The sequence below is a fragment of the Phascolarctos cinereus genome, unplaced genomic scaffold (genome assembly GCF_003287225.1).
Source record: "Phascolarctos cinereus isolate Bilbo 61053 unplaced genomic scaffold, phaCin_HiC Scaffold_1;HRSCAF=81, whole genome shotgun sequence".
Lineage (NCBI taxonomy): Eukaryota > Metazoa > Chordata > Mammalia > Diprotodontia > Phascolarctidae > Phascolarctos > Phascolarctos cinereus.
This window is the reverse complement of record NW_027555514.1, coordinates 147102150-147126065: the sequence shown is the minus strand read 5'-3', so window position 1 is coordinate 147126065 and position 23916 is coordinate 147102150. Positions and strand designations below refer to the sequence as shown.

At 39.0% G+C, this 23916-nt stretch overlaps 1 protein-coding gene across 6 annotated transcripts in view; it reads left to right on the top strand.

Moving 5' to 3' along the window:
* Nucleotides 1-23916, top strand: part of MAGI2 (membrane associated guanylate kinase, WW and PDZ domain containing 2) — a 701300-nt gene that overhangs the window by 509145 nt on the left and 168239 nt on the right. For all 6 annotated transcript variants that reach the window (XM_020984495.2, XM_078154538.1, XM_078154537.1 and 3 more), the window contains one exon: nucleotides 9394-9642. In XM_020984495.2, coding sequence (XP_020840154.2) covers nucleotides 9394-9642 — 249 coding nt within the window. The remainder of the gene's footprint in view (nucleotides 1-9393; nucleotides 9643-23916) is intronic.

Genomic DNA, 23916 nt, shown 5'->3' with positions numbered 1-23916 from the left:
AAAAAAACTCTACCTATCCTAAGTTCTTGATTCCTATTCATGACACCACAGTTCTCCCGGTCAGTCATTCCGGCTTAAACCTTCAGTCCTCTCTTCTATTTCTTCCTTTTCTTTTTTCCCATATATAATGAGATGCCAGATCCTGTCTATTCAAACACCCACAATGCCCTACAACTCCTTACTTTTCTTATCTTTCCTCTCCATTCCATCTGTATTGCAACTGTCTAATCCTAGTCCTTAGTACCTGTTGAGTGCACCTAGCATGACCCGTTTCTACTCTGCTTCCCATGTCTTCAGATGAATCTTCCTAGTATTCAACTCTGAATATACCACTGACTTGCAAAAACTTCAGATGCCCCACTATTGATAAATAAAACTCTCCTCAATTTCTAATTCTTTACCCCCAGAAAAAGAGCTGCTATAAATACCTCTGTATATATAGGTCCTTTTCTTTTTTTTAATCTCTTTTGGGATACATATCTAGTAGTGATATTGCTAGTTCAAAAGGTATGCATGGTTTTATCCTTTGGGCATAGTTTCAAATTGCTCTATAGAATGATTGAATCAGTTCACAATTCCCCCGAAATACATTAATGTCTCATTTTTCCCGCATCCCCTCCAGCAATTGTCATTTACCTTTTCTGTCCTATTAAGACAACCTAATGGTATGAGGTAGTACCTCAGAATTGTTTCAAACTGCATTTCTCCAATCAATAGTCAGTTCAAATATTTTTCCATGTGGTCATAGATAGCTTTGATTACTTCATCTGAAAACTGATTATATCTTTTGATCATTTATCATTTGGGCAATGGCTCCTATTTTTATAAATTTGACTCAGTTATCTATGTGTTTGAGAAATGAGCCCTTTATCAGAGAAGCTTGCTTCAAATTTTTTTTCACAGTTACTATTACTAACTGTATTTCCCTCCATCCTATTCCCCCCACTCCCGTTTATTCTATTCTCTCTGCCCTTTTACCTTGTCCCTCCTCAAGTCTTTTCCTTCTGACCACCCTCTCCCTCAATCTGCCCTCCCTTCTATCACCCCTCCTCCTTCTTTTATTCCCTTCCCCTACTACTTTCCTGTAGGATAAGATAGATCTCTATACCCAATTGCGTGTATATATTATTCCCTCTTTGAGCCAATTCTGATGAAAGTAAGGCTCACTCACTCCCCCTCACCTCCCTTCTCTTCCCTCCACTGCTGTAAAAGCTTTGTCTTGCCTCTTTTATGTGAGATAATTTACCCCATTCTACCTCTCCCTTTCTCTTTCTCCTAGTATAGTCCACTGTCACACCTTAAATTTATTTTTTAGATATCATCCCTTCATATTCAACTCACATCTGTGCCTTCTGTCTAGTCCTCCTAACTACGCTAATAATGAGAAAGGTCTTACGAGTTACAAACATTATATTCCCATGTAGGAATGTAAGTAGTTTAACCTTATTAAGCCCCTTTTGATTTCTCTTTCCTATTTACCTTTTCATGCTTCTCTTGAGTCTTGTATTTGAAAGTCAAATTTTCTATTCAGCTCTGGTCTTTTCATCAAGAAGGCTTGAAGGTCCTCTATCTCATTAAATATGTCATTAATGTTAAATTAAAAAATTAATTTTTCCCCTGAAGAATTATACTCGGTTTTGCTGATTCTTCATTGTTAATTCTAGCTCCTTTGCCCTCTAGAATATCATATTCCAAGTGGTCTGATCCTTTAATATAGACACTGCTAAATCTTATGTTATCCTGACTTTGGCTCCACAATTCTCAAGTTGCTTCTTTCTGGTAACTCGCAATATTTCTCCTTTACCTGGGAACTCTGGAATTTGGCTATAATATTCCTGAGAATTTTCCTTTTGAGATCTCTTTCGGGAGGTGTTCAGTGAATTCTTTCAATTTCTATTTTACCCTCTGGTTCTAGAATATCAGGGCAATTTTCCTTGATAATTTCTTGAAAGATGATGTCTAGGCTTATTTTTTTTATCATGGCTTTAAGGTAATCCAATAATTTTTAAATTCTCTCTCTTGGATCTATTTTCCAGATCAGTTGTTTTTCCAATGAGATATCTCACATTGTCTTCTATTTTTTCATTCTTTTGGTTTTGTTTTATTGCTTCATGATTTCTCATAGAGTCATTAGCTTCCATTTGCTCCATTCTAATTTTTAAGGAATTATTTTCTTCAGTGAGCTTTTGGACCTCCTTTTCCATTTGGCCAATTCTGGTTTTTTTTGTTTGTTTGTGTTTTTGGGTTTTTTGTCTAGGCAATGGGGTTAAGTGATTTGCCCAGGGTCACACAGCTAGTTAAGGGTTATGTGTCTAAGGCTGGATTTGAACTCAGGTCCTCCTGAATCCAGGGCCAGTGCTCTATCTACTGCACCACCTAACTGCACCTCCAATTCTGCTTTTTAAGGCATTCTCCTCATTAGCTTTTTGGACCTCTTTTGCCGTTTAGCCTAGTCTTTTTTTTAAGGTGTTATTTTCTTCAGTACTTTTTTTGTGTCTCTTTCACCAGTTTTTTCTTCTACCTCTCTTACTTGCTTTTCAAAATCCTTTTTGAGCTCTTCCATAGTCTGAGATGAATTTTATTTTTCTTGGAGGTTTTGGATGTAGGAGCTTTGACTTTGCTATCTTCTTCTGAGGGTGTGTTATGATCTTCCTTGCCACCATAATAACTTTCTTTCTGTTGTTTGCTCATTTCCCCAGCATATTACTTGACTTTTAACTGTTTGTTAAAGTAGGGCTCTGCTTTCAGGGTGGAGGGTGCACTGTCCCAAGATTCAGGGGTTTTGTGTAGCTGTTTTCAGAGATACTTCTAGGGACCGGTAAGTTGTCAGTTCTTCCAAGGTGGTATGATCTATGGAGAGGTGTTTACTCCTCTCCTGGCCTGTGCTCTGGTCTGTGAGTGACCACAAGCACTTTTTTCTACCCTAGAACTATGAGGAGGGTCCATTCTCTACTGCTGCTGCTAGTTCTGCTATGCTAATGCTCCTTCTTACCCCAGGACTGCCACCCAGGACTGCAACCCCAATCCAAGTACAGACAAAGAAACAGAGTCCTGCTTCAATGCTACCAAAGAGACCCATGTAATCTTTTGACCAGTTGTTCAATCCTCTCACCATCTGTGGGATGAGAGCTCCAGAAGCAGTCACTGCCACTGCCAATTTTGTCACTTCTAAGGTCCACTCCCGGTTTGCTGTGGCTGGGGCTGTTTTGGTGTGGCCCACGCTGAACTACGCTCCACTTCCACCCTGATGCAACAGACCCTTCCTGCTGACCTTCCAAGTTGCTTTTGGCATCTGTGGTTTGAGAGGTCTGCAAACTGCCACTGCTGTCAGTGATTCAGTGGTCCTCAGACCTGCTCCGGGTTTGCTGGGGCCCAGTCTACACTGGCACAGCCTGCACTGGACTGTGCTCCTCTCTCACAGTGTTGCAACAGACCTTTCCCTCCTGATTTTCCAAGTTGTTTTGGGCTGGAAATTTGTTTCACTCCAACTTTTTATGGGTTCTGCTGCTCTAGAATTTGTTTAGAGTCATTTTTAAAGGTATTTGAACAGGTTCAGGGGAGAGCTCAGGTGAGTCCCTGCCTTTACTCCACCATCTTTGCTCTGCCTCCCAGTAAAATTCTCTTCAGTCTAATATTCAATTCTCTCTATGGCCTGACTAAAATCTTTCTTTCTAGCCTTATTCTCACACTGTTTTTATACCATACTCTATGATCCTACCAAATTAATCACTGCTACTCCAAAGACTTTCACTCTTTCCAACCTCAGCTCATTCTAATGCCTTAAATGCCTTCTCTGTTCCCTTCCATACCCCACCCCAAAAAAACAAGAAACCCCACACATCTGACTCTTTAAATCCCATTTGTAGTTCGTAGTTCCATTCAAGTGCTTTGTCTTTCACATAATTTGCTCGATTCCCCAAATCCTAACCTTTTCCACCACTCACAATTCCTAAAATCTCTCCCAGCACTTTGTTTGCACTCTGTTAAGTTCCTAGAGGGCAGAGACAGTTTCTTTCTTATTAACTTTCTATCCTCAGGGCTTTGCTGAATGCCTTGAATAGTAGGCATTTAATAAATACACTGTGCTGAATTGAAGACAGGGATGACTGACTTCAGATTTTATGGCAGAAAGGGCCCCAGATTTATAATATAACAATAACCATTTCACCAAGTCAATTGTGGGAGAAAAGATTTTTAAAAGCACAGGCAAGTTATTTAAATACAGGGACCAGGTGAGAAAGAAAAGCAGACATAAGGGTTAAAAGGTTAAGATTATGCTCTGTAGCCTAGAGATAAAAATATTTTAAGTCCTCATTGCAAAATGAGGTCATCACAAATGAAATATTATGGAGAGTGGAGAGTGGAAGAGACAAATGTGCAATTGAATCTAGTTTTGTGCCCCAATTACAGACACAGGTCTTTCACAATGAAGATGACATCCATGCTACCAACTCCAACCCTCAGGGATTTTCCCCTAAGGATAGGCTGAGAGAATATATCACAATATTTTCTTTCACTGAAAATGTAAATGTTTATACCTTTTGTAGCTTTCGACTCAATCTCCCATCCTTTTGAACATATCTGTCTTTTTGGAGATGTATAAGATGCATCTGAGAAGCCTCCTACTTAGCAGAATTAATATTGATTTGTAGGATATCTCTGTCACTTAAGCAAAATAATAATAGTTCACGTTCAGATAGCACTTTACAATTTACAAGGAGATTTCGTTACTGCAGCTCTTAAGGTGGATTATGCAATGGTTTTTGTATAAAATCAGTTACTAATGCAGAGTCATTCTGAAGTGACCCCATGTTTTAACCTTTCTGTATTTTGGGTAGGTGCAGCCGGCCTGCAGAGTAGGGTCTTGTGTGAGAGGGCAGTCAGCCAGCCAAACTCGTCATCTTATCTCTTTCCTGATAATCCCACCTCCTTATAATGTGTACCTGGCAGTCAACCCCTGAGCATGATCACTTACCACATCTTCTTATTTGAAAAGTGTTGAGGTGGCATTAGCTCCATATCCTCATTGAAATGTGTATGAATCAGGATTATATTTCCTCCATATGGGAGTGGTTTACTTCTGTCTATAAAAAAGCCCTGGACCTGGAGTCAGGAAAACTCATATTTCTGAGTTCAAATCCAGCCTCTTACTTAACCCTATTTACTTCAGTTCCTCATCTGTAAAATAAGTTGGAGAAGGAAATGGCAAACCCCTCTAGTACCCTTGCCAAGAAAACGACTGAAAAACAACAGCAACAATAAAAAAAATTTTTAAAAGGCCCTGCGCACCAATTCCTGCTGCCTTGGTGTTGTTAATAAACTTGTTTTTAACTTTCTCTTCCTGGGTTTTGCCTCTTTAATCAGGGCAAAGGCCCAAATATAGGATTTTCCTTTTAACAATATCATCAAAAATGAAAGCAAATATGATCAACACAACTACCTTTCAATTAGCAGGTCCTTCCGTTTCACGCTGAAAGTAAAAACTAGATAGGCAGTCATCTACTTCCAGGGTTTTCTTGGCAATTCATTGGAATGATTTGCCATTTCTTCTTCAGCTCATTTTACAGATGAGGAAACTGAGGCAAACAGGGTAAAGCGACCTGCCCAGGGTCACATAACTGGGAAGTGTCTGAGGCCAGAGTTGAACTCAGGTAGATGAGTCTTCCTGATTCTAGGCCCAGTATTCCATCCACTGAGTTTCCTAGCTGCCTCCTTCCTTATAGCTTGGCACCAAATCCAGTATATTTTAAGACTACTCTATTTTGCCATTCCTAATTCCAAAAGCCCTTTACCTCATAGCCTAGCGCCAACCTGAGGCATTATTTAGAGTACTCAATTTTGCCAATGCCGATTATAAATATTTGCATTTTTTAACTTCTGGATAAAATAGGTAGACTGACCTATGATTTCATAAACAGTTATATATAGCTTAGTAGATAAATCCAAGGGAGTTGTCTGAGATACACAGAGGTAGTGACTAATCCAATGTACTGTATTTAATAGGCACCAGCAATGGCATTTGAACCCAGTTCTTTGCTTGAATGAAAGTCTTCTTGACTCTCAACAGCATGGTCTATCCACTGGGTAGCTACCTCTAATTCAATTAGAATATCACACGTAAAAATCAGTTGACCTCTTTGGTAAGGATGAGCTTCTTGGTGACCTACCAGTGTCCTATAACTGCTGAATGGTCATCTTCCTAAATGCCAGCTACCTTGCTGAGAGACATCCATTTCCCCCAGCACCATAATGATGATTTCCCATCTGGCTGCTTTCCATTCTAAGTAGCAATAAAATAAATTATTTTAAACAATGACCATTTGTGTTAATTGATCCAGTTTAATATTGGAATTCCATACAGAAATCTGCAGAAGAACATGAATAATGAGTCAGTGATCCGGAAAAATCATTGTGTAAATAAAATGAATTTACATAGCACTTTGTATTTTAAATTGCATTATAACCTTTTTACTGCATTAATTATTCTAAATAACAGTTCATTTCACAACAGAAGAAGGCTGTTGAAGAGACAGAATCTCATTTGTCTAGGGGCAATTTGGGTTGAGTCTCATTGGGAGACGAATGGACTCACTAGATGGGTCACCTAAGTCCTTACTAACCCTAAGAGTGTATGATGTGTATTTTCTATCCCTCAAGTTTTCCTCATTTGGGGCCTGGGACTGACATGTTAAAAAACAAAATTCCAGGGTTTTTAGTCCCATATTCTCAAACATTCATCCTGGTGAAAATAGAAAAACTTTGTTGTAGAGGTTGAAACAACATCTCAGTAGCAAAGGAAACTCTCCTGATGTATAACCTTCCAGTAGGGAATCACCTAGTGACCATCTCAGGTGGGTTTAATCAGTTCTCCTTCCCTTCTATAACCTGAAAGCTCAACCAGTCCCCACTGATTTGTTGTTGTTTGTCCTTCTGTTCTTGAAGAGGACCAATGACACAAGGAAGGTGATGTCTTGCCTAGCAAGTGAATTGGATTGAAGTGAGGCAGGGCTGTGCAAAGTCATTATCCTCACTCTCTCCTATGGAGCCATCTGGGACCAGTGGCAAGTTGTAGATGAGGATGACTGGAGATGGCCCCAGATGCAGTGGGAGACATTGGCCTTTTTAAGCTAAGGTCTTTAACAGGTCTCATTTTGTCTGGGGCAACACCCATTCCGTGATTAAGACTAAGTAAGAAATAAGGCCAAAAAATAAAAATCTGGGAGAGGAAGACCTTCAGGTTTCTGACCAAAACAGATACAATTGCTATTTATAATCTGAGCCATCAAATTCAAAAAAAAAAAAAATGACCAAGTGAGGCTTAAACTGGAACCTATTGTTGGCCAATCAGTGAGAGCCAGAGTGATTTGGGTTTAAGGCAAGGTCAAGAAATCATAAATGAAACTACTTTTGTGTGTGAGAGAGAGAAAATTTTTCTCTTTGTCTGTTGCCAGTTTACTGACATGAACAGTTTTCAACCTCCTCAAATATGATAGCCAGAAAATGAGATCTCTCTTGTCACTGCCTGTGACATTTAATTGCTGATTTGGTCCAATAACTCTTGGAGACTTTCAAGTTTTAATGTACCAGCATAATAATTGTTTGTTTTTCTTCCTCTAGACTATCTCTAATCACTTTATTTCTAACTTGTACAAGGACTGATAAAGGACATGTGCTTCACTAAGAAAATAACAGCTTTTCTTTGAATCATGTTTAGCTAAAGAACAAAAATTTTACAAACAGAAGTTTTCATTCCTGGTTTTTTTTGAGGGGGGAGTTGGGGGGTTGTGTTTACTTTTTAGCTGAGGAATGTTTTTGTATTTTTTTTTGTTACTTCTGTTCAGTTCTTCTGGATGGAAACTTTTAGTTTTCCATCTCTTAAAATATGAGATGTTAAGTTTTAGAGACAGATTTAAACTGAGCAATTTATAATCGGTCTTACTCCACTCATTTTCTGTGTTTGTCTATACCCAATTATTAATGCTGATAGCTGGGTAGGGTATCGGTGAAACAAGTATCTTTGCTTAAGATTCTCCACTCTTCCTTTCTTTAGTTTTTGGTTTAGTGTAGAATTACAGTTTGTAAAGGTAAAAGCCTTCACAGACAGTCTGGCTAATTATTTTTAACTTCCAAATGAGAACACTTTCAAGAGTTCTAAATGGGGAACCAATTGACAGAGCCACGAAAGGAATAATTTGGTGTGATTATTTTTCATCTTGTTATTCCTCTGTTTGAAAAACTCCTTTTGAGTGTACTAATCAAGTTGTGAGAGGGAAATGATGCAGTTAGTCGTAATTACAGTGTGTTAGTTTCTTTTAATCAGAGTATCAATACCTATGTACTGAAATAGTCAGGCAAACTTCTTAGTGATGGATCAGCTTACACCTTAGGAAATAGCTTTCTTTGGTTGCCATCTCACCATCTATTTCCTCAGTTAATTTCCTTGGTCCATGTTTTACCTGCTTGATTTGAGATAATACTTTTGATGAGTAAATGTTCTAGCATTTGATAAATAGCCGATTCAGAATTCAGGGTTTCCTACTTAACTGATGTTTTCATTATTGGACTTAAGTCTACAATGAATAAAGTATTTTTAGGGGCAGTTAGGTGGCACAGTGGATAGAGCACTGGCCCTGGATTCAGGAGGAGCTGAGTTCAAATCCGGCCTCAGACACATAACACTAGCTGTGTGACCTTGGGCAAGTCACTTAACCCCACTGCTTAGCCAAAAATAAATTTGAAAAAAGAAAAAAAAAATTTAATTAATTTGTCACCCACATTTAATGTGAATTAACTTTTCTAAGAAAATAGGAGACTATGAGACTATTTCCCAACTAAAATTTGGTATCTAAGAGTTAATGGCAATTTATCTCACATAGCTAAACCCTAAACTTCAGGTGGAGGCAGCTAGGTGCCTTAGTGGATAGAGCACTGGGCTGGAGTCAGGAAGACTAGAGTTCAAACCCAGCCTCAGACACTTACTAGCTGTGTGACCCTGGGCAAGTCACTTAACTTCTGTTTGCCTTAATCCATTGGAGAAGGAAACAACTAATCATTCTAATATCTTTGTCAAGAAAATTCCATGGACAGTATGGTCCATGGTGTCACAAAGTGTCAAACACAACTAAATAACAACAAAATTCTCAGGCACCATCTGCTACCATAAGATCAAATATGTAATAGTTTCACATATATGTGTGTGTGTGTAGTATAATTTTTAAATATGTGTGCGTATATATGAATATACAGAAATATGTGGATGTGTGGATGTATATGATGAGAAGATGCAAAGCAACTGGAATATTCAGCAACTAAATCTATAGCCCCTTCAAAGCCCTGTTATTAGAGAAACCAGTTAACAAGTAATATGATGATGTCTTTCAATGTGTATTTCAGGGGAGCCCTGTCCAGAGAACGGGAGGAGTCCAGGCTCTGTGTCCACCCACCACAGCTCACCACGAAGTGACTATGCCACATACGCCAATAGCAACCATGCTGCTCCCAGCACGAATGCTTCTCCACCTGAAGGCTTTGCATCCCACAGCCTACAAACCAGTGATGTGGTCATACACCGCAAAGAGAATGAAGGATTTGGCTTCGTCATCATTAGTTCCTTGAACAGACCGGAGTCCGGGTCTACAATAAGTAAGCAGCCAGTTCTCTTGATTTTTACTTAAACATGAAACAGATGAAATAATGTGCTTGCTAAACAAATGACTGAATGAAATGTGGCTTTGCATGTGAAGAGAGTCAGATCAAGAGAGAAAGAGGAAGAATGGAAGGGGAGGTAGGGAGAAAGGGAGGGAAAGAAAAGAGGAAAGGAGAGAGAAGAGGAGAGGAGGGAGAGAAAGGAGAGGGAGAGGGAGAAGGAGAGAGAAAGTATGTGTGTGTGTAAAGCAATCATAGGTAATACCACTCTTCTAAGCTATAAGCTGTAAGCATCTTCTACTTCCTCAATCAGTTTCCATTAAGCAACACTGTTTTCTGAGGCTATTCAGGCCTATCCTGAAGACGTGTGTCCGTCCAGCAGAATATTCCTGAAGTAATTCCAATAGCTGGTCCAAAAAGCACATTGTAGGGCAGGGAAAGGAGAACAATAGTGGATAATGTGGTGAGTTAAGTCTACATTGAAAACTACAAAACAGTATCTAGGTTAACCACAGCAATGATTACATATTTGAACAAAAGACTCATTTTATTGGAAGGGATTTGATGGCAAGTAGAAGGGGTTAGAGTAAATGGTCCTCCTTTTATGCAGGAACTGAGAAGTTTGAGGATTCCTAATGTAGACGCAGGCGATAAAACAAATGGAACTGATGTGGCCTAACCATGAAAAAAAAAAAAGACTGCCTCTATTCTATCCTTACAAATTTATTCTTTGTTTTAGTTAAATAGTTGTGGCACTCAATGTCATATGCATAACTTTTTTAGAGGAAATAAAGATCAGGCGGTACCAAAGCCATCCAGATCTTGAGCAAAAATGAGAACTTGATTATTGTAAAATTAACATTATTGGAAAAGTACCAGGCCTAAATGGAGAGGAGAATTGCCTTGCTGAGCAGCACCAATGACAAATGCATGAATGAAAACCACAGAAGAAGCATTGAACCTCAGCACACAGAGCCAAGGAATGAAGTCCATAAATCTGGAAGTACAATTTCATTTCTCTTCTTCTTCATGATAAACTGTAGGAATAAATCTGATCTTTACATGCAGATTAAAAGCTGGATTTTTGTCAGTATGATGGAGTCACCAAGATTAAAAGGACACAAGACTAAAGATTCCCATGAATTATATAAACATCCTACCAATAATTTACTCTTGTCGAGATATTCACAGGAAATTTTAACAGCCATTGCTTTCAGATGTTTATTTGGGCAGAGACAAATCTAAATCAAGGAAGCACAGTATAAACAAGGCTAGTGAAGGGCTCTTACCATCATGTTCATCAGGGAAAGGTGGCAATAACTAATGAAATTAAAGAAGAAAAAGGATTAGATCCAAAATGGAAAGTGTGCTAGGATCACAAAAGTGTTAAATGTGGCATCCAGATTGTCATTTGGGTCCACTTCTAAATAGAAATAATGGAAATGTGAGTAAATTCATTGCAAACTGATACAATAAAAACCTTTCTACTGGTAAAGCATTCATGGATTAAATATGGAAAGGAATAGGTCTGCATTCTGCAACATGTAGCCTTCCAAACAGCACTTGATCATTTTTTTTCAGCAGTGTTAACCAGAACTTGAAAGAACAAGGTTAAACCCTTCTAAAATGAGCGTCATTTTCCGTGTCACCCATGAGAAGTAAAACATCCTCCTGTCTTTCAAAAGGATACTTCTTGTCTACCTTTTCCTCCATTTCATTTTTTTTTTCATGATTAAGGACTCTGAAATATTCACTGCCCTTTGCTCTCCAAGAAAAGCAAAGACCATACCAATAACACTTAGACTTTGTAGTTTATAATTAGCAACATGCCCAAAAAAAGTTCCAAAAGCTAATGAATGTTCTTTTGGGGGCTGTGTTTAACGCTGAACCTCTATAATAATTTTGAACTCTAATTTTGAAGAGTAATGCTAAGTGCTTCATGAATGTTAAAGTATCTATTTGGTTCCACAGAGCCTTCATCAAAAATATCAAGGGTCCTTGTATTCCACAACAGTGTGAAATACAGAGGCTGGCAATTCCAGAATCACAATCATTTCTCAGGAGGTTCAGCCTTTTTCTTAATATAGCCCAGGAGACATTACACATTCAATGTTGTTCTCTTGCCTGCAAAGCCCATTTTCTTCCAGAATGACAAGCAAAGCTTAATACGTGTCCTTCCAAGGAATGTAACATTACTTCTAGACCACCATACCTGTTAAGAATAAGATCAACTTATGCCCAACCACTCAATCTTTTGTATTGCTCTCTGTACACCACTGGGAGTCAATTAAATTGACCATTAGTCAACATCATCCACTCTCTCAGGGCAGTTAAACTCCAGATGCTGACAAAGGCCACGGTCCCATCCCTATGTGTCAGCCTTTGGGAGAATTTTCAATAGCAGAAGTTACCTGTCTTTCCCAACTACCCATCTGTCTGTAGCCTGAGGTGACACCTCCAGTGGGACAGAGTAGCCACAGCACTGTCTCCCCTTACTTCTTCCCACTACCATAATGTGGTTTAGCACTCATGGTACGGTTCCCAAGAGTTGACCACATAGTGAAATAAAATCATAAAATAATAAAAAAATATATGTAAGCCTTGTCTTACAGGTCTTACCTGAAACCAGAATCCCCTTTACAACATTCCTAACAGGATAGAGGATTCACCATCTACTAAGGCAATCTATTGAATGCTTGGACATTTTTAATTACTATGAAGTTCTTCCCTATGTTAAACCAAAATCTGTGTAACTTAGAATGATTTATTCATTCCACTAGTCAACAAAAATCTGTTGAGTACCTACCATGAGAAGGGCACTGTGCTGAGTGTTAGAGAAATTAAAAGTTTTAACGGGAAATAAGCTCCTTGCAGAGCTTGTGGTCTCTGGGTTGGAATGAAGAAAAAAAATAAAGGAGGTAACTATAATAAGCATTTTATCATAAGTGCATTAGAAGTGCATAACATGTGAAGTTTAAGAAGAGAGGTCATTACAGAGGAGCGTAGACATGCCCTCAGATCCCAGAATTGAAAAAGACCTCAAAAGTCTTCTACTCTAACTCTATCCTGAAGCATAACTTTCTTGTATAACTAAAACAACAACCTACTATGTGCCAGGCACTGTGCTAAGTGCTTTATAAATATTATTTTATCTGATCCTTATAACATGTAGGTGCTACTATGATCGCCATTTTATGGATGAAGAAACTGAGGGAAAGAGAAATTAAGGGCCTTACCCCAAGGTCACACAGCTAATAAGAGTCTGAAATCACATTTGAACTCAGGTCTTCCTGACTTCAAGCCCGCTGCTCTATCCACTAGCTTCTCATACTAAGAAATTCACATACCAGGCTCAAGGTTTTGAAATTGACATAAATCCTTGTTTCACTGCAAGCCATTCTTTCTCTAGTATATAAAAATATAGCTATTTTATATGTATGCACAGATAGATGTATATGCACACATACCCATATACATACGTATGTATTGTATATGGGTATGTGTGTAACAACTCCAGTATATCTGTATATACATATACATGTATATACATACGTATATGTGTCTATATATTTATATCAGGGAAGAAGAATGAGCCGGAGAACCTGTATTTAAAATTCCCCTTCCAGAGGGCTATAGGGAGAGCTGATAAGCCTCATCACTGAAGACATCAACTCTACCCAGTGAAATGAGGCGTGAAAGGCTACTGGCAATAGAGGAGAACTAGGTTTTCTTTTTTTTTTATTTATTTTTCGTTTTCAGCATTCACTTCCACAAGATTTTGTGTTCAAAATTTTCTCCCCATCTCTCCCTTCTCTCTATCCCAAGACAGCATGCATTCTGAATACCCCTTCCCCTGATCTGCCCTTCCTTCTATCACTCCCCCTGTTCTCTTATCCCCTTCCCCTTCTATTTTCCTGTAGAGCAGGATAGATTTCTATACCCCATTGCTTGTATATCTTATTTCCCAGTTGCATGTAAAAACAATTTTTAACATTTGTTTTTAAAACTTTGGGTTCCAAATTCTCTCCCTTCCTCCCTGCCCACCCACTCTCATTGAGAAGGCAAGCAACTCAATACAGGTTATACATGTGTAGTCATGCAAAACACTTCCATAATAGCCATGAGAGAACTAGGTTTTCTGGACAGCCAAGAAGTTGCATCACGGTGGCGTTTTCAGAAAAACAACTGCAAGAATTATTTACCCACATGAAATCACTGGGGCAAGAGAAGGAAAGCCAAGTAATTGTCTCTAGGGACACCCTCCCCATACCACAAATTACTAGCCAAGCCTGGTACTTTGTCCCCAAAGGACAACTATTCTCTCTTTTTCAATTTCATTGACAGTAATGAAAGCTTTTGAACAGAAGTAAAGCAAATTAAACAAAATAATAAAAAAACAAAACAACTCAGGAGTCAGGTTCTGAATCTTTTATTCAAAATTGGATATTTATTAATATTCCTACTAGTAACTCATAGCACTTTAAAGTGTATTCAGAACTTTCCTTATGTCAGAGTCAGCATGATGTGGTAGGTAGAATGGTACAGGAGCCATGAAATCCTGGATTCAAATCCTTCCTCCAGCACACATTGGCTATGTGACCCTGGGCAAATCACTTCATCCCTCAGTGCCCTAGACAACTCTCTAAGGTTATACACTGCAAAGAAGGTTCCAACCTGAATTAGTAAAAGTACTTTCCAGGAGCTCCCTTTACCAGAAACAACACAGGGTTAATCTCTATCCCTATCCCTTCCTGAGAATGTCCCTTCTGTAGGAAGCCTTTCCTGATCTCCCTCAATTCTAGTACTTTCCCTCTGTCGCTAATCCCCAATTTATCCTGCATCTAACTTGTTGTACATAGCTAGTGATACTTTGTCTCCCACTTTAGAGAGTGACATCCTTGAAAGCAGGAACTACTCATCTTTTGCCTTTCTTTGTATCTCTAATGCTTAGCACAGTGTATGGCCCATAGTAAGTGCTTAATAAATGTTTATTAACTGACTGAAATAGATAATGCAAGTATTACTATCCCCATTTTGCAGATAAGGTAACTGAGTCTCAGAAAGGTTTTTGTGCCTTGCCCATAGCCATATTGCAAGCGTCAGAGCTGGAACTCAAACACAGATGTTCTCACTTTAAGACTATTGTTCTTTCCTTTGCAAAAAGAACACACACATTGCTAAAACATATTGTTTACCAATAAAAGAGGAATTCCACAGAGGAATTGATAAATAAACTATTCTTGTTTCTGTAGGGACCAATGACTCAGTGTAAGTCTATAAAATTTATACAGAGAGAGAGAGGGAGGAGGGAGGGGGGAGACAGACAGAAAGACAGACAGAGACAGAGAAAGTATGATATAGTAGAGCACGAGAGTTCAGAAGACCCAGGTATTAGTCTTGGCCCTGCTACTTAAGTGATTGAATAAATGAGTGGAAAAGCATTTATTAAATATTTACTGTTTGTCAAATACTGTCATAAAGGGGTAGTAAGGAGGAGAGGCTGGTACAAATAGAAAAGCAAGACAGTCCCTCCTCTCCATTTCCCATTCTAATAGGGGAAACAACACCTTCATGTTTAAGAAATGTGACTAATAGAAACTTCATGGGCAGTATTAGAATCTGAAAACACTTGAGGAAAGGGAGTTCGCCTTTTGGCCATAAAAGAAGAGAGAATGACAATCACCAGCACCATCTGAAGTGGCACAAGTATCCTAGGATTTAGAGATGGAAGAGACCTTACCAAGTTAGCCTTTCCTCATCATGCAGTTAAGGAAACTGAGGCCCACTGAGCTTACATGATCTGCCCAAGGTCCTACATATGACATGGTATAGAACTGGTGGTCAAATAGCCTGGGTTCATATCCCACCACTGACACTCACTGCTTGTTCTGGGCAAACTCACTATCATCATCTTCATCTTCCTCCCCTCTTCCTCCTCCTCCTCCTTCTTCTTCTACATTTCAAACTGCTTTGTTTCTCCCTAAATTTCCCTCTGCTCAGCCCTCAGCTCAGCATTTAGCAGCAGGTTGTGGACATTCCTACCCTGCTCAGTCAATTCCAGTGGTTCTTTATTGCCTCAAAGAGAAAATAAAGAGTCCTTTTTTTTTTAACAGCCTTCACATTCTGGTCCCAACCTTTCTTTCCAACCTCAATAAACATTTTTACCCTCTGCCATTCTGCAGTTGAGCCAGACTGCCCTGCTTGCTTGTTGCTCACTGTGATCCCCCACTTCCTTGCCTTTGCACTGGGGATCCCTCCTGTCTAGAATGCTCCCTCTCTAACCTGTGCCTCACAGATTCCTTCAAAATGGTACCACCTTCCAGCTACATGAAGGCTTTCCTGATTCTCCAGCCGCTCTGCCCTCCTCCCCAACTACCTTTTGTTTAATGTCTTTATATTTATTCTTCATATATATACTTATGTACATTGTGTGTATGTGTGTATATGTGCGTATATGTGTGTGTCATTGTATTTCCCATCCAAATGTAAGCTCTTTGGGAATGGGGATTGTATCTCTCCTTGTATTTGTGTCTCTAATACCTAGCATAGTGCCTGGCACATAGTAGGCATGTAATAAATGAATGTTAATTGATTCATTGCATCCTCCTCATACATCCATTCCATCACACAGTAGTTGTATTTCAGCAAGTCCCATTTGGGTATTAATATTTTGGCTAAAAGTAAGGCTATTCTCATTGACAAACTTGGCTATGTCAACACAAGGTTAAATATGACTCAGTGGGGGTGAAAATAACCAAGAAGCCAAAATTCCCATCTTGTATCTCACAATGACAGAGAAGGATAGACACTATTGAAACACTTGTGTATTAAAACAACTCAACAAGTAGTTATTAAGCACCTATTCCATGATAGACACTATGCCACGAACAGAACAAAGGTCTCAACACCACGTTCGTCAATCTGCCCAGGGTCTTTGATACTGTCAGTCATACGGGCTTGTGGAAAATCACGGCAAATTTTGGTTGCCTGCAGAAGTTCATCATAATTATGTGTCAGTTTCATGATGGCATGCTTGCATGAGTTTGGATAATGGACCATGCTCTTGTGCAGTCCCAATAGAGTAAAGGAAGGCTGTGTGCTTGCTCCCAAGCTTTTTAGAATGATGTTTACAGTAATGTTGTCAGACACCTTCAATGAGGACAAAAACAGCATCAAGGTCAGCTACAGCACCGACAATAAATTATTTAACTTTAAAAGGCTACAAGCCAAGACTAAAGTGGAGGGAGAGTTGGTGCATGATGTTTTGTTTGCAGAGGGTACAATCAATGCACCCTCTGAGGCTGAGATGCAACAAAGTATGGCTTGATTCTCTGCTGCTTCTGCTAATTTTGGCCTAGCAATTAAAACCAAGAAAACAGATGTTCTCCGCCAGCCACCCACACCATCCACACATGGAACTATCAGTTACAGTAAATAGAGAAATATTGAATGTTATGGATAAGTTCACTTACCTAGCCAGTACATTTTCCAGGGATGTACCCATAAATGTTGAGACTGATGCACACATTGCCAGAGCTAGCTCATTTGTTTGGGAAGCTCCAAAAGAAAGCGTGGGAAAAAAAGAGATATTAGGCTGTCCACCAAACTGAAGGTCTGTAGAGCCATTGTGCCTAATTGCTCTGTGCTCATTGTTGTATGCCTGTGAAACCTGGACAGTATATGCCAGTGCCATGCCAGGAAACTGAATCACTTCCATTTGAATTGTCTTGGGAAGTTTCTGAAGATTACCTGCCAAGATAAGATACCAGGCACGAGGTCCTTTATCAACCTAAACTGCCAAACATGCAAACTCTATTGCAGAGAGTGCAACACTGAGGGGCTAGCCACATTGTTCAAATGCCAAATGTATATTTGCCTAAAAAAATATGTTATGGAGAACTCACACAAGGAGAGTGCTCACATGGGGGTTAGAAGAAGCAATACAAGGATACTTTCAAGGTCTCTCTGAAGAATTTTGGAATTGATTACGAGACATGGGAGACACTGGCATAGGGCCATCCAGCATGACATGCCTGCATCAAAGAAGGCGCTGTTCTCACTGAGCAAAGCAGAATTGCAGTAGCTCAAAATAAATGTGAGATGCACAAATTTAGAGACTTCTCCACTCCAAATGTTCACATGAACTATTTGAGCCCAACCTGTGGTAGAGCCTTCCAAGCTTCTATTGGTCTGATCAGATACAGTTGGACACACTGTACCTTGACTCCAACATTTTGAACCTCTTTGAGAACAAAGGATAATAACCAACCAACCATATCTGAACATACATATGTCATGTATATGTGTATATGTGTGTATATATGTGTGTGCATATATGTATGTCATTATATTTCCCATTCAAATGTAAGCTCTTTGGGAATAGAGATTATTTTATTTGTTGTATTTGTATCTCTAGATGCGGTATTTTTTTTTAGGCAATTGGGGTTAAGTGACTTGCCCAGGGTCACACAGCTAGTAAGTGTCGAGTGTTTGGTCTGAGGCTGAATTTGAACTCAGGTCCTCCTGACTTCAGGGCAGGTGCTCTATCCATTGCACCACCTAGCTGCCCCTTGTATTTGTATCTCTAATACCTAGCAAAGTGCCTGACACATAGTAGGCATTTAGTAAATGCATGTTAATTGACTGATTGTATCCTCCTCATGCATCCATTCCATCATACAGTAATGTACTTCAGTAAGTTCCATTTTGGTGTTAATATTTTAGCCAAAATTAAGATTATTCTTATTGGCAAAATTGGCTGTGTCAGTCCATTCAAGGGCAAATATGACTCAGCGAGGGTGAATGTAACCAAGAAGCCAAAATTTCTACCTTGTGTCTCACAACCACGAGATGGAAACTATTGAAACACTTGTACATTCAAAGAACTTGACAAGCATTTATTAAGCACCTATTCCATGATAGACACAATACTAAGGCACCAGGGATGCAAAGACACAAATTAAAGAATCCTTGTTCTCAAGGAGCTTATATTTTACTGGTAAAATCCCAACATATATTCAAATAAGTTAATAGACAATGTATAGAAAATAATATAAAAAAATTTCTAAAAGGAGAGAGCATAATGAACTAAAAATGAGGGGAATCAGTAAAAGCTTCATACAGGAAGTAACATTAAGGCAGCTAGGTGGCACATTAGATAGAGCACTGGCCTTACAATCAAGTGAACTTTAGTTCAAATCTGGCCTCAGACACTTACTAGCTGTGTGACCCTGGGCAAGTCACTTAACCCTGTTTGCCTCGGTTCCCCATTTGTAAAATGAGCTGGAGAAGGAAATTGCAAACTTCTCCAATATCTTTGCCAAGAAAACTCCAACTGGGGTCACGAAAAGTCAGACGTGGTTCAACAACTCAACAATAACAACAACACAAAACAGCAATGGGGTTGTATCTTGAAGGAAGCTATGATTTCCTGAGGAATAAGTGAGAAGGAAATACATTTTGGCCTAGGTTAGTACATCATGTTGAGAGGCAGTGTAATATGGTAGAAAGGGCTAGACTTGGGTTAGGGAGATGACCTCTGACACTTGTTCCCTATGTGATCACAGTTAAAATTGATAAGCCTCGGTTTCCTCATCTGTAAAATGAGGGCCTTGGATTTGATAGCTACTAACATTTCTTCCATTTCTAAATCCCTGATCCCACGAGACCTTATCTTGTCTTCCAGCTATAGTACTTGAATGACACTCTGAGCTTCCTCGATTCTATTTTCTAAGTGTTAATCCACAGTGTATCATTGGGAACTGTGCTGCCAAGTAGGAGAATTAACTGGCAGTTTTCAGCTCTGTATTGATTGCTGATAAAAATCTCATTCCACATTCATAGTTTCCCTAGAGTGAACTAGGACATAACCTTGGTAATTAACAATCCAAAGTGTGGTGAACTCATAATCTTTGGGGTGTGGGTGTGGGTGTGTGGGTGTGGGTGTGTGGGTGTGTGGGGTGAAGATTTGGCTATGTACAACAGATGACTTCTTCACTGGTTTTTTGTTATGCTCCTAGATTGTTGAGATTTAAGAGTTTTCTAAAAAATTAAATGCATCACTTTCAAATATTTTATGGCATCTTTAAGTGTGGCTGCAGAAAATTGACCAAATAAAACTGGATCATTGGCGAAGCAGGTTAGCATGATGCCATCAACTCATCTAACAGACCATTCATTGATTTGCTGATTCAGCCAAAAGACATTTCTTAAATGCCTACTGTGTTTAGAGCACTATGCTAAGTCCTGAGGAAAATAGAAAGTTTAGATACGGTGATGAGATACCCTCATGGAGCCTATAATCTAGTGGGAGAGCAACATACATATACAAATAACTATATTATGTGTATCTGTGTATAGATATATAGTTATATACACACATATGTTTGCACAATCACATGGAAAAGAGGCAGTCTGGAATAATGATCAAAGTGCAAGGGTTAGAGTAAAGAAGAGTTGGCTTTAAATCCTACCTCTGACACTTATAAGTTCTGTGGTTATGGACAAGTCACATAACCTCTCTGATTCTCTGTTCCCTTATCAGAAAAATGGGAGTAGTAATACAGGGTATCCCAAAAGTCTTATTACAGTCTTAAGTTTTAACTGCATTAAGAATTTTAGGATACTCTATAGAGTATCTCTCTACTTCATAGGGAAGTAATGAAGCCACTATGAGAACAGGTATATAAAATGTCCTGAAAAAACTTTAAAAACACTCCAGAAATGTCAGTTATTTTTAGAGTTGCAAAACTCTAATGCATTTTAAGGGGAAAGCCAACTTTCTTCTTTGAATATATATCTACAAATAGCAGAATTATCACTGCTGCTCACTCCATCAAAGCCAAGCTTTCAGTTCTTCAAGGATTTATAGTTTCACTGAAGTGAGTACTTCATCCACCAATACAGATTACAGCCCTCCTTATCTTAGAATAATCATAGATGTAAAGCTGGGAGGAGCTAAGTGGCATTTGTGAGATGATATAGCCTCCAAAATTCATCAGTTGGTGGACAACTCACTGGTGATGAGTCTCTCTGAAGAAAATTGGGCTAGTCCTAGGAAAAAAAAAAAAAAGACTATCATTGGGTCCATACTTAAAAACTTTTTACTTTACTAATTAGTCAACAAATATTTATTAAGTACTCATTTTGTACAATGTACTATACTAACTGCTGGAGCCACAAAGGATAGTAAAAACAGTCTCTGCCCTCAAAGAGCTTATATTCTAATAGGGGAAGTTGCATGCAAACAACTATGTATATATATATGAGGTAATGGTAGTAATCTCAGAGGTAGGAATTAGCAGTTGGGGGAACTAGGAAGCGGCTCTTGCAAAAGGCAGGATTTAAACTGAGTCTTGAAGGAAGCCAAGAAAGCCAGCAGAGGGAGACAGAGAGAAAGTGCATTTGAGGCATGGAAGACACCAGGGAGTTGGGAATCAGCATTTGAAGTGTACAAGGACAGCATGAAGAAGTATAAGCAAGGGACCACACATTTCAGATATGGCAAGTTAAAGGGCCGGAGTGAAGGACATCATCCAAAAAGGATAGAATCTAAAAGATACGGTGAGAGCAAGTGATAACTGATAGGCAGTCTCCGTGTGTTCCTCTGGCATCTTCATGATGTCGGAAGCAAGTGAAAAAAGCTCCCTTCACCATCTGTCGAGTGTGCCCTCTATGACCAACTAACTTGTCCATGAGAAGTCATGGACAAAGATCAAACCAGAGAGGTATCTACCTGTTAAAAGGAACTTTTGCTTCAACAGTGGTGAGATCACAGATCCATTTGAGTGAATGTCAAATGCCATACTGGGGCTCAAGACATCAAATGCACAAGTTCAGGAGGAGAGGTGGGGCATAGCTAAGCACCAGCTCATCTAAAACAGATCTTGGAAGAGGATGGGGTGTTAATCAACTTAAAATTTAATAGAAATCAACAGTGTGACATGGCTACAAAGAAAAGCTGGTGTGACCTCTGTATGCTTTAACAAAAATCTTAGCAACCGTTCAGCCATTTCTGCAATGTTGTATTCTTTTCTGGATGCCACATCTTAGAGAGGATATTTGCAAGCTGAATGGTGAGAGACAGAGATTAGTTGAAGAAATTGGGGATATTTACTAGAGAAGACCATGCAGGCCTTTCTGCATTCTTTAAATATATGAAGAACTATCTAGCAGAAGTGGGATTACTAGTTTTGCTTGGACCCAGAAGGCAGAATTAGGAACAGTGGTTGGAAATGGCCTTAGGACAGATTTAACTTTGATACAAGCAAAAACTTCCTCACAATTAGAGTTGCCTCAAAGCAGAGTAAGTTGCTTTAGGATATAATAACTTCCCTAGCACTGTGGATGTTCAAGTAGAGACTTGGTGATCACTTGTTGGGAAATGTTTTGTTTAGGAGGGAGTTGGAGGAAAAAAGGAAGGTAATAGGCATTTATTAATATGGCTGCTATGTGCCAGGCACCATGCTAAGCACTTTATAAATATTATCTCATTTTGTCCTCATGACAATAGGGAAATGGGTGCTGTTATTATCTCCATTTTACAGATGAAGAAACTGAGATGATTTGCCCAGGGTCACTAAGCTACTAAGTGTCTGTAGCCGCATTTGAATTCTGATCTTCCTGACTCCAGGTCCAGGATTCTATTCACTATATCACCTAGCTGCCTCTAGCTGTACTGTGTAATGCGATTAGTCCATTGGGTTGGGTATCACAGAATTTCTTAAAACATGTGTAATGTGTGGTATATGAAAAAGATTGTGAGATAAGGGAGTGTAGAAACACAAGTGCTAATCCCAGTACTAGTAATAACTAGCTATGTGCCTTTGGTCAGATCACTTTACCTCTCTGAGACTCAGTTTCCTCATCTATTAAAAAAATGTGGGTGGGGGGGTTAAGGTGCTTAGATTTCCTGGGCTCTAAGGTCTCTTCTTATTCTACATTATATGATTCTGTCAGATCAGACTTACATGATAGTATTATAGCTGATCTTGGAATCAGAAGGAACCTAAGTCCTGCCTATGTGACCACAGGCAAATCACTTAGTTTCTAAATGCCCTCAAGTCTCTAAGATAATAGATGATAGAAGGGTCACTGATATGCACCGGTGGCGAGACTTTCTCCGCTGGAATTTCTCCCATATTAGTAAAATCACGGAGTATGAACCACGTTATTTGTATATCTATATGTTTGTGCATGTATGTATACATACATGTTTGTGTGTATATATGTTTATCTATAACTGCATATATAATATATACATACACATATATGTTATATCTCCCCCCACCATTCATCAAGGAAGCAGCTAAAAGGAGCAGCATAGAAGAGTTGAGTTAACCACTTCCATTTTTCCTCACCTATTAAGAAAATCTTATTCCCACACTCTTTTACCAGCATTGTAACATAGCCTCAAACTATCAGGGAACCCCTGCCTAGAATTTCTACAGTGACAAAGTACATTTACTTGTTGCTTAAGTTATACTACAGCAACTCACCTGTAGTTCATATTAGTTGATATCACTCACACGGCTTGTGAATGTGCTTTAAAATACAGAAGAAGGGGAAAAAAATAAAAAGACAGGCAGGGGAAGCACATATAACTCCAGAGAAGTTGATATTAAAATAAATATAACTCACTGAAACCATAGCAGGGGGAGAGAAGACAACTAAGTGTTTTTGGTCATTGGCTTAGTCCCCATAAAAAGAGTTGCACTAACTGTTTACTTAGAGAAAATAGTAGAGTTTTTAAAAACAGTGAACAAATGAGGAAAGTGTAAAAATAAAAAAAGTTAACCACTACCTAGGGGAGGTTTTAGAAAAGGTAAAGGGAACCAAAAATGCCAAGTAATCACTATAATTTTCTAGCTCACATGAGTTAAGGCACCTAGCAAAGTGCCTTGAGCTGGTGGTCACTCGCTAAATATTATTTAACCTTATTAATGATTGCTTCCTATTACTTCATTACTTCCCAATTAAAAAAAAAAAAAACAGTACCTTTAATGGCTCTACATTGCCTACCTAGACTTCTCCCAAGGTTCAGTGTATTCTTTCCTATGGCCTCAACCTCCCTTTCCAGATTGACCTTCAAAATAATCATGTTCCTAAACCTTCTTCTCCAGTCAAACCGTGCCCCATATGCCTTGTACTTTCCCTCCTCCGTGATTCCCCTCACATCATTTCACCAAACGCTGTTTTGTCCTCCATTCAATTCAATTCAATTCAACAAATAAATTTAGCACCTGGAGTTCATTTCTGAATTAGGGTGTGGTA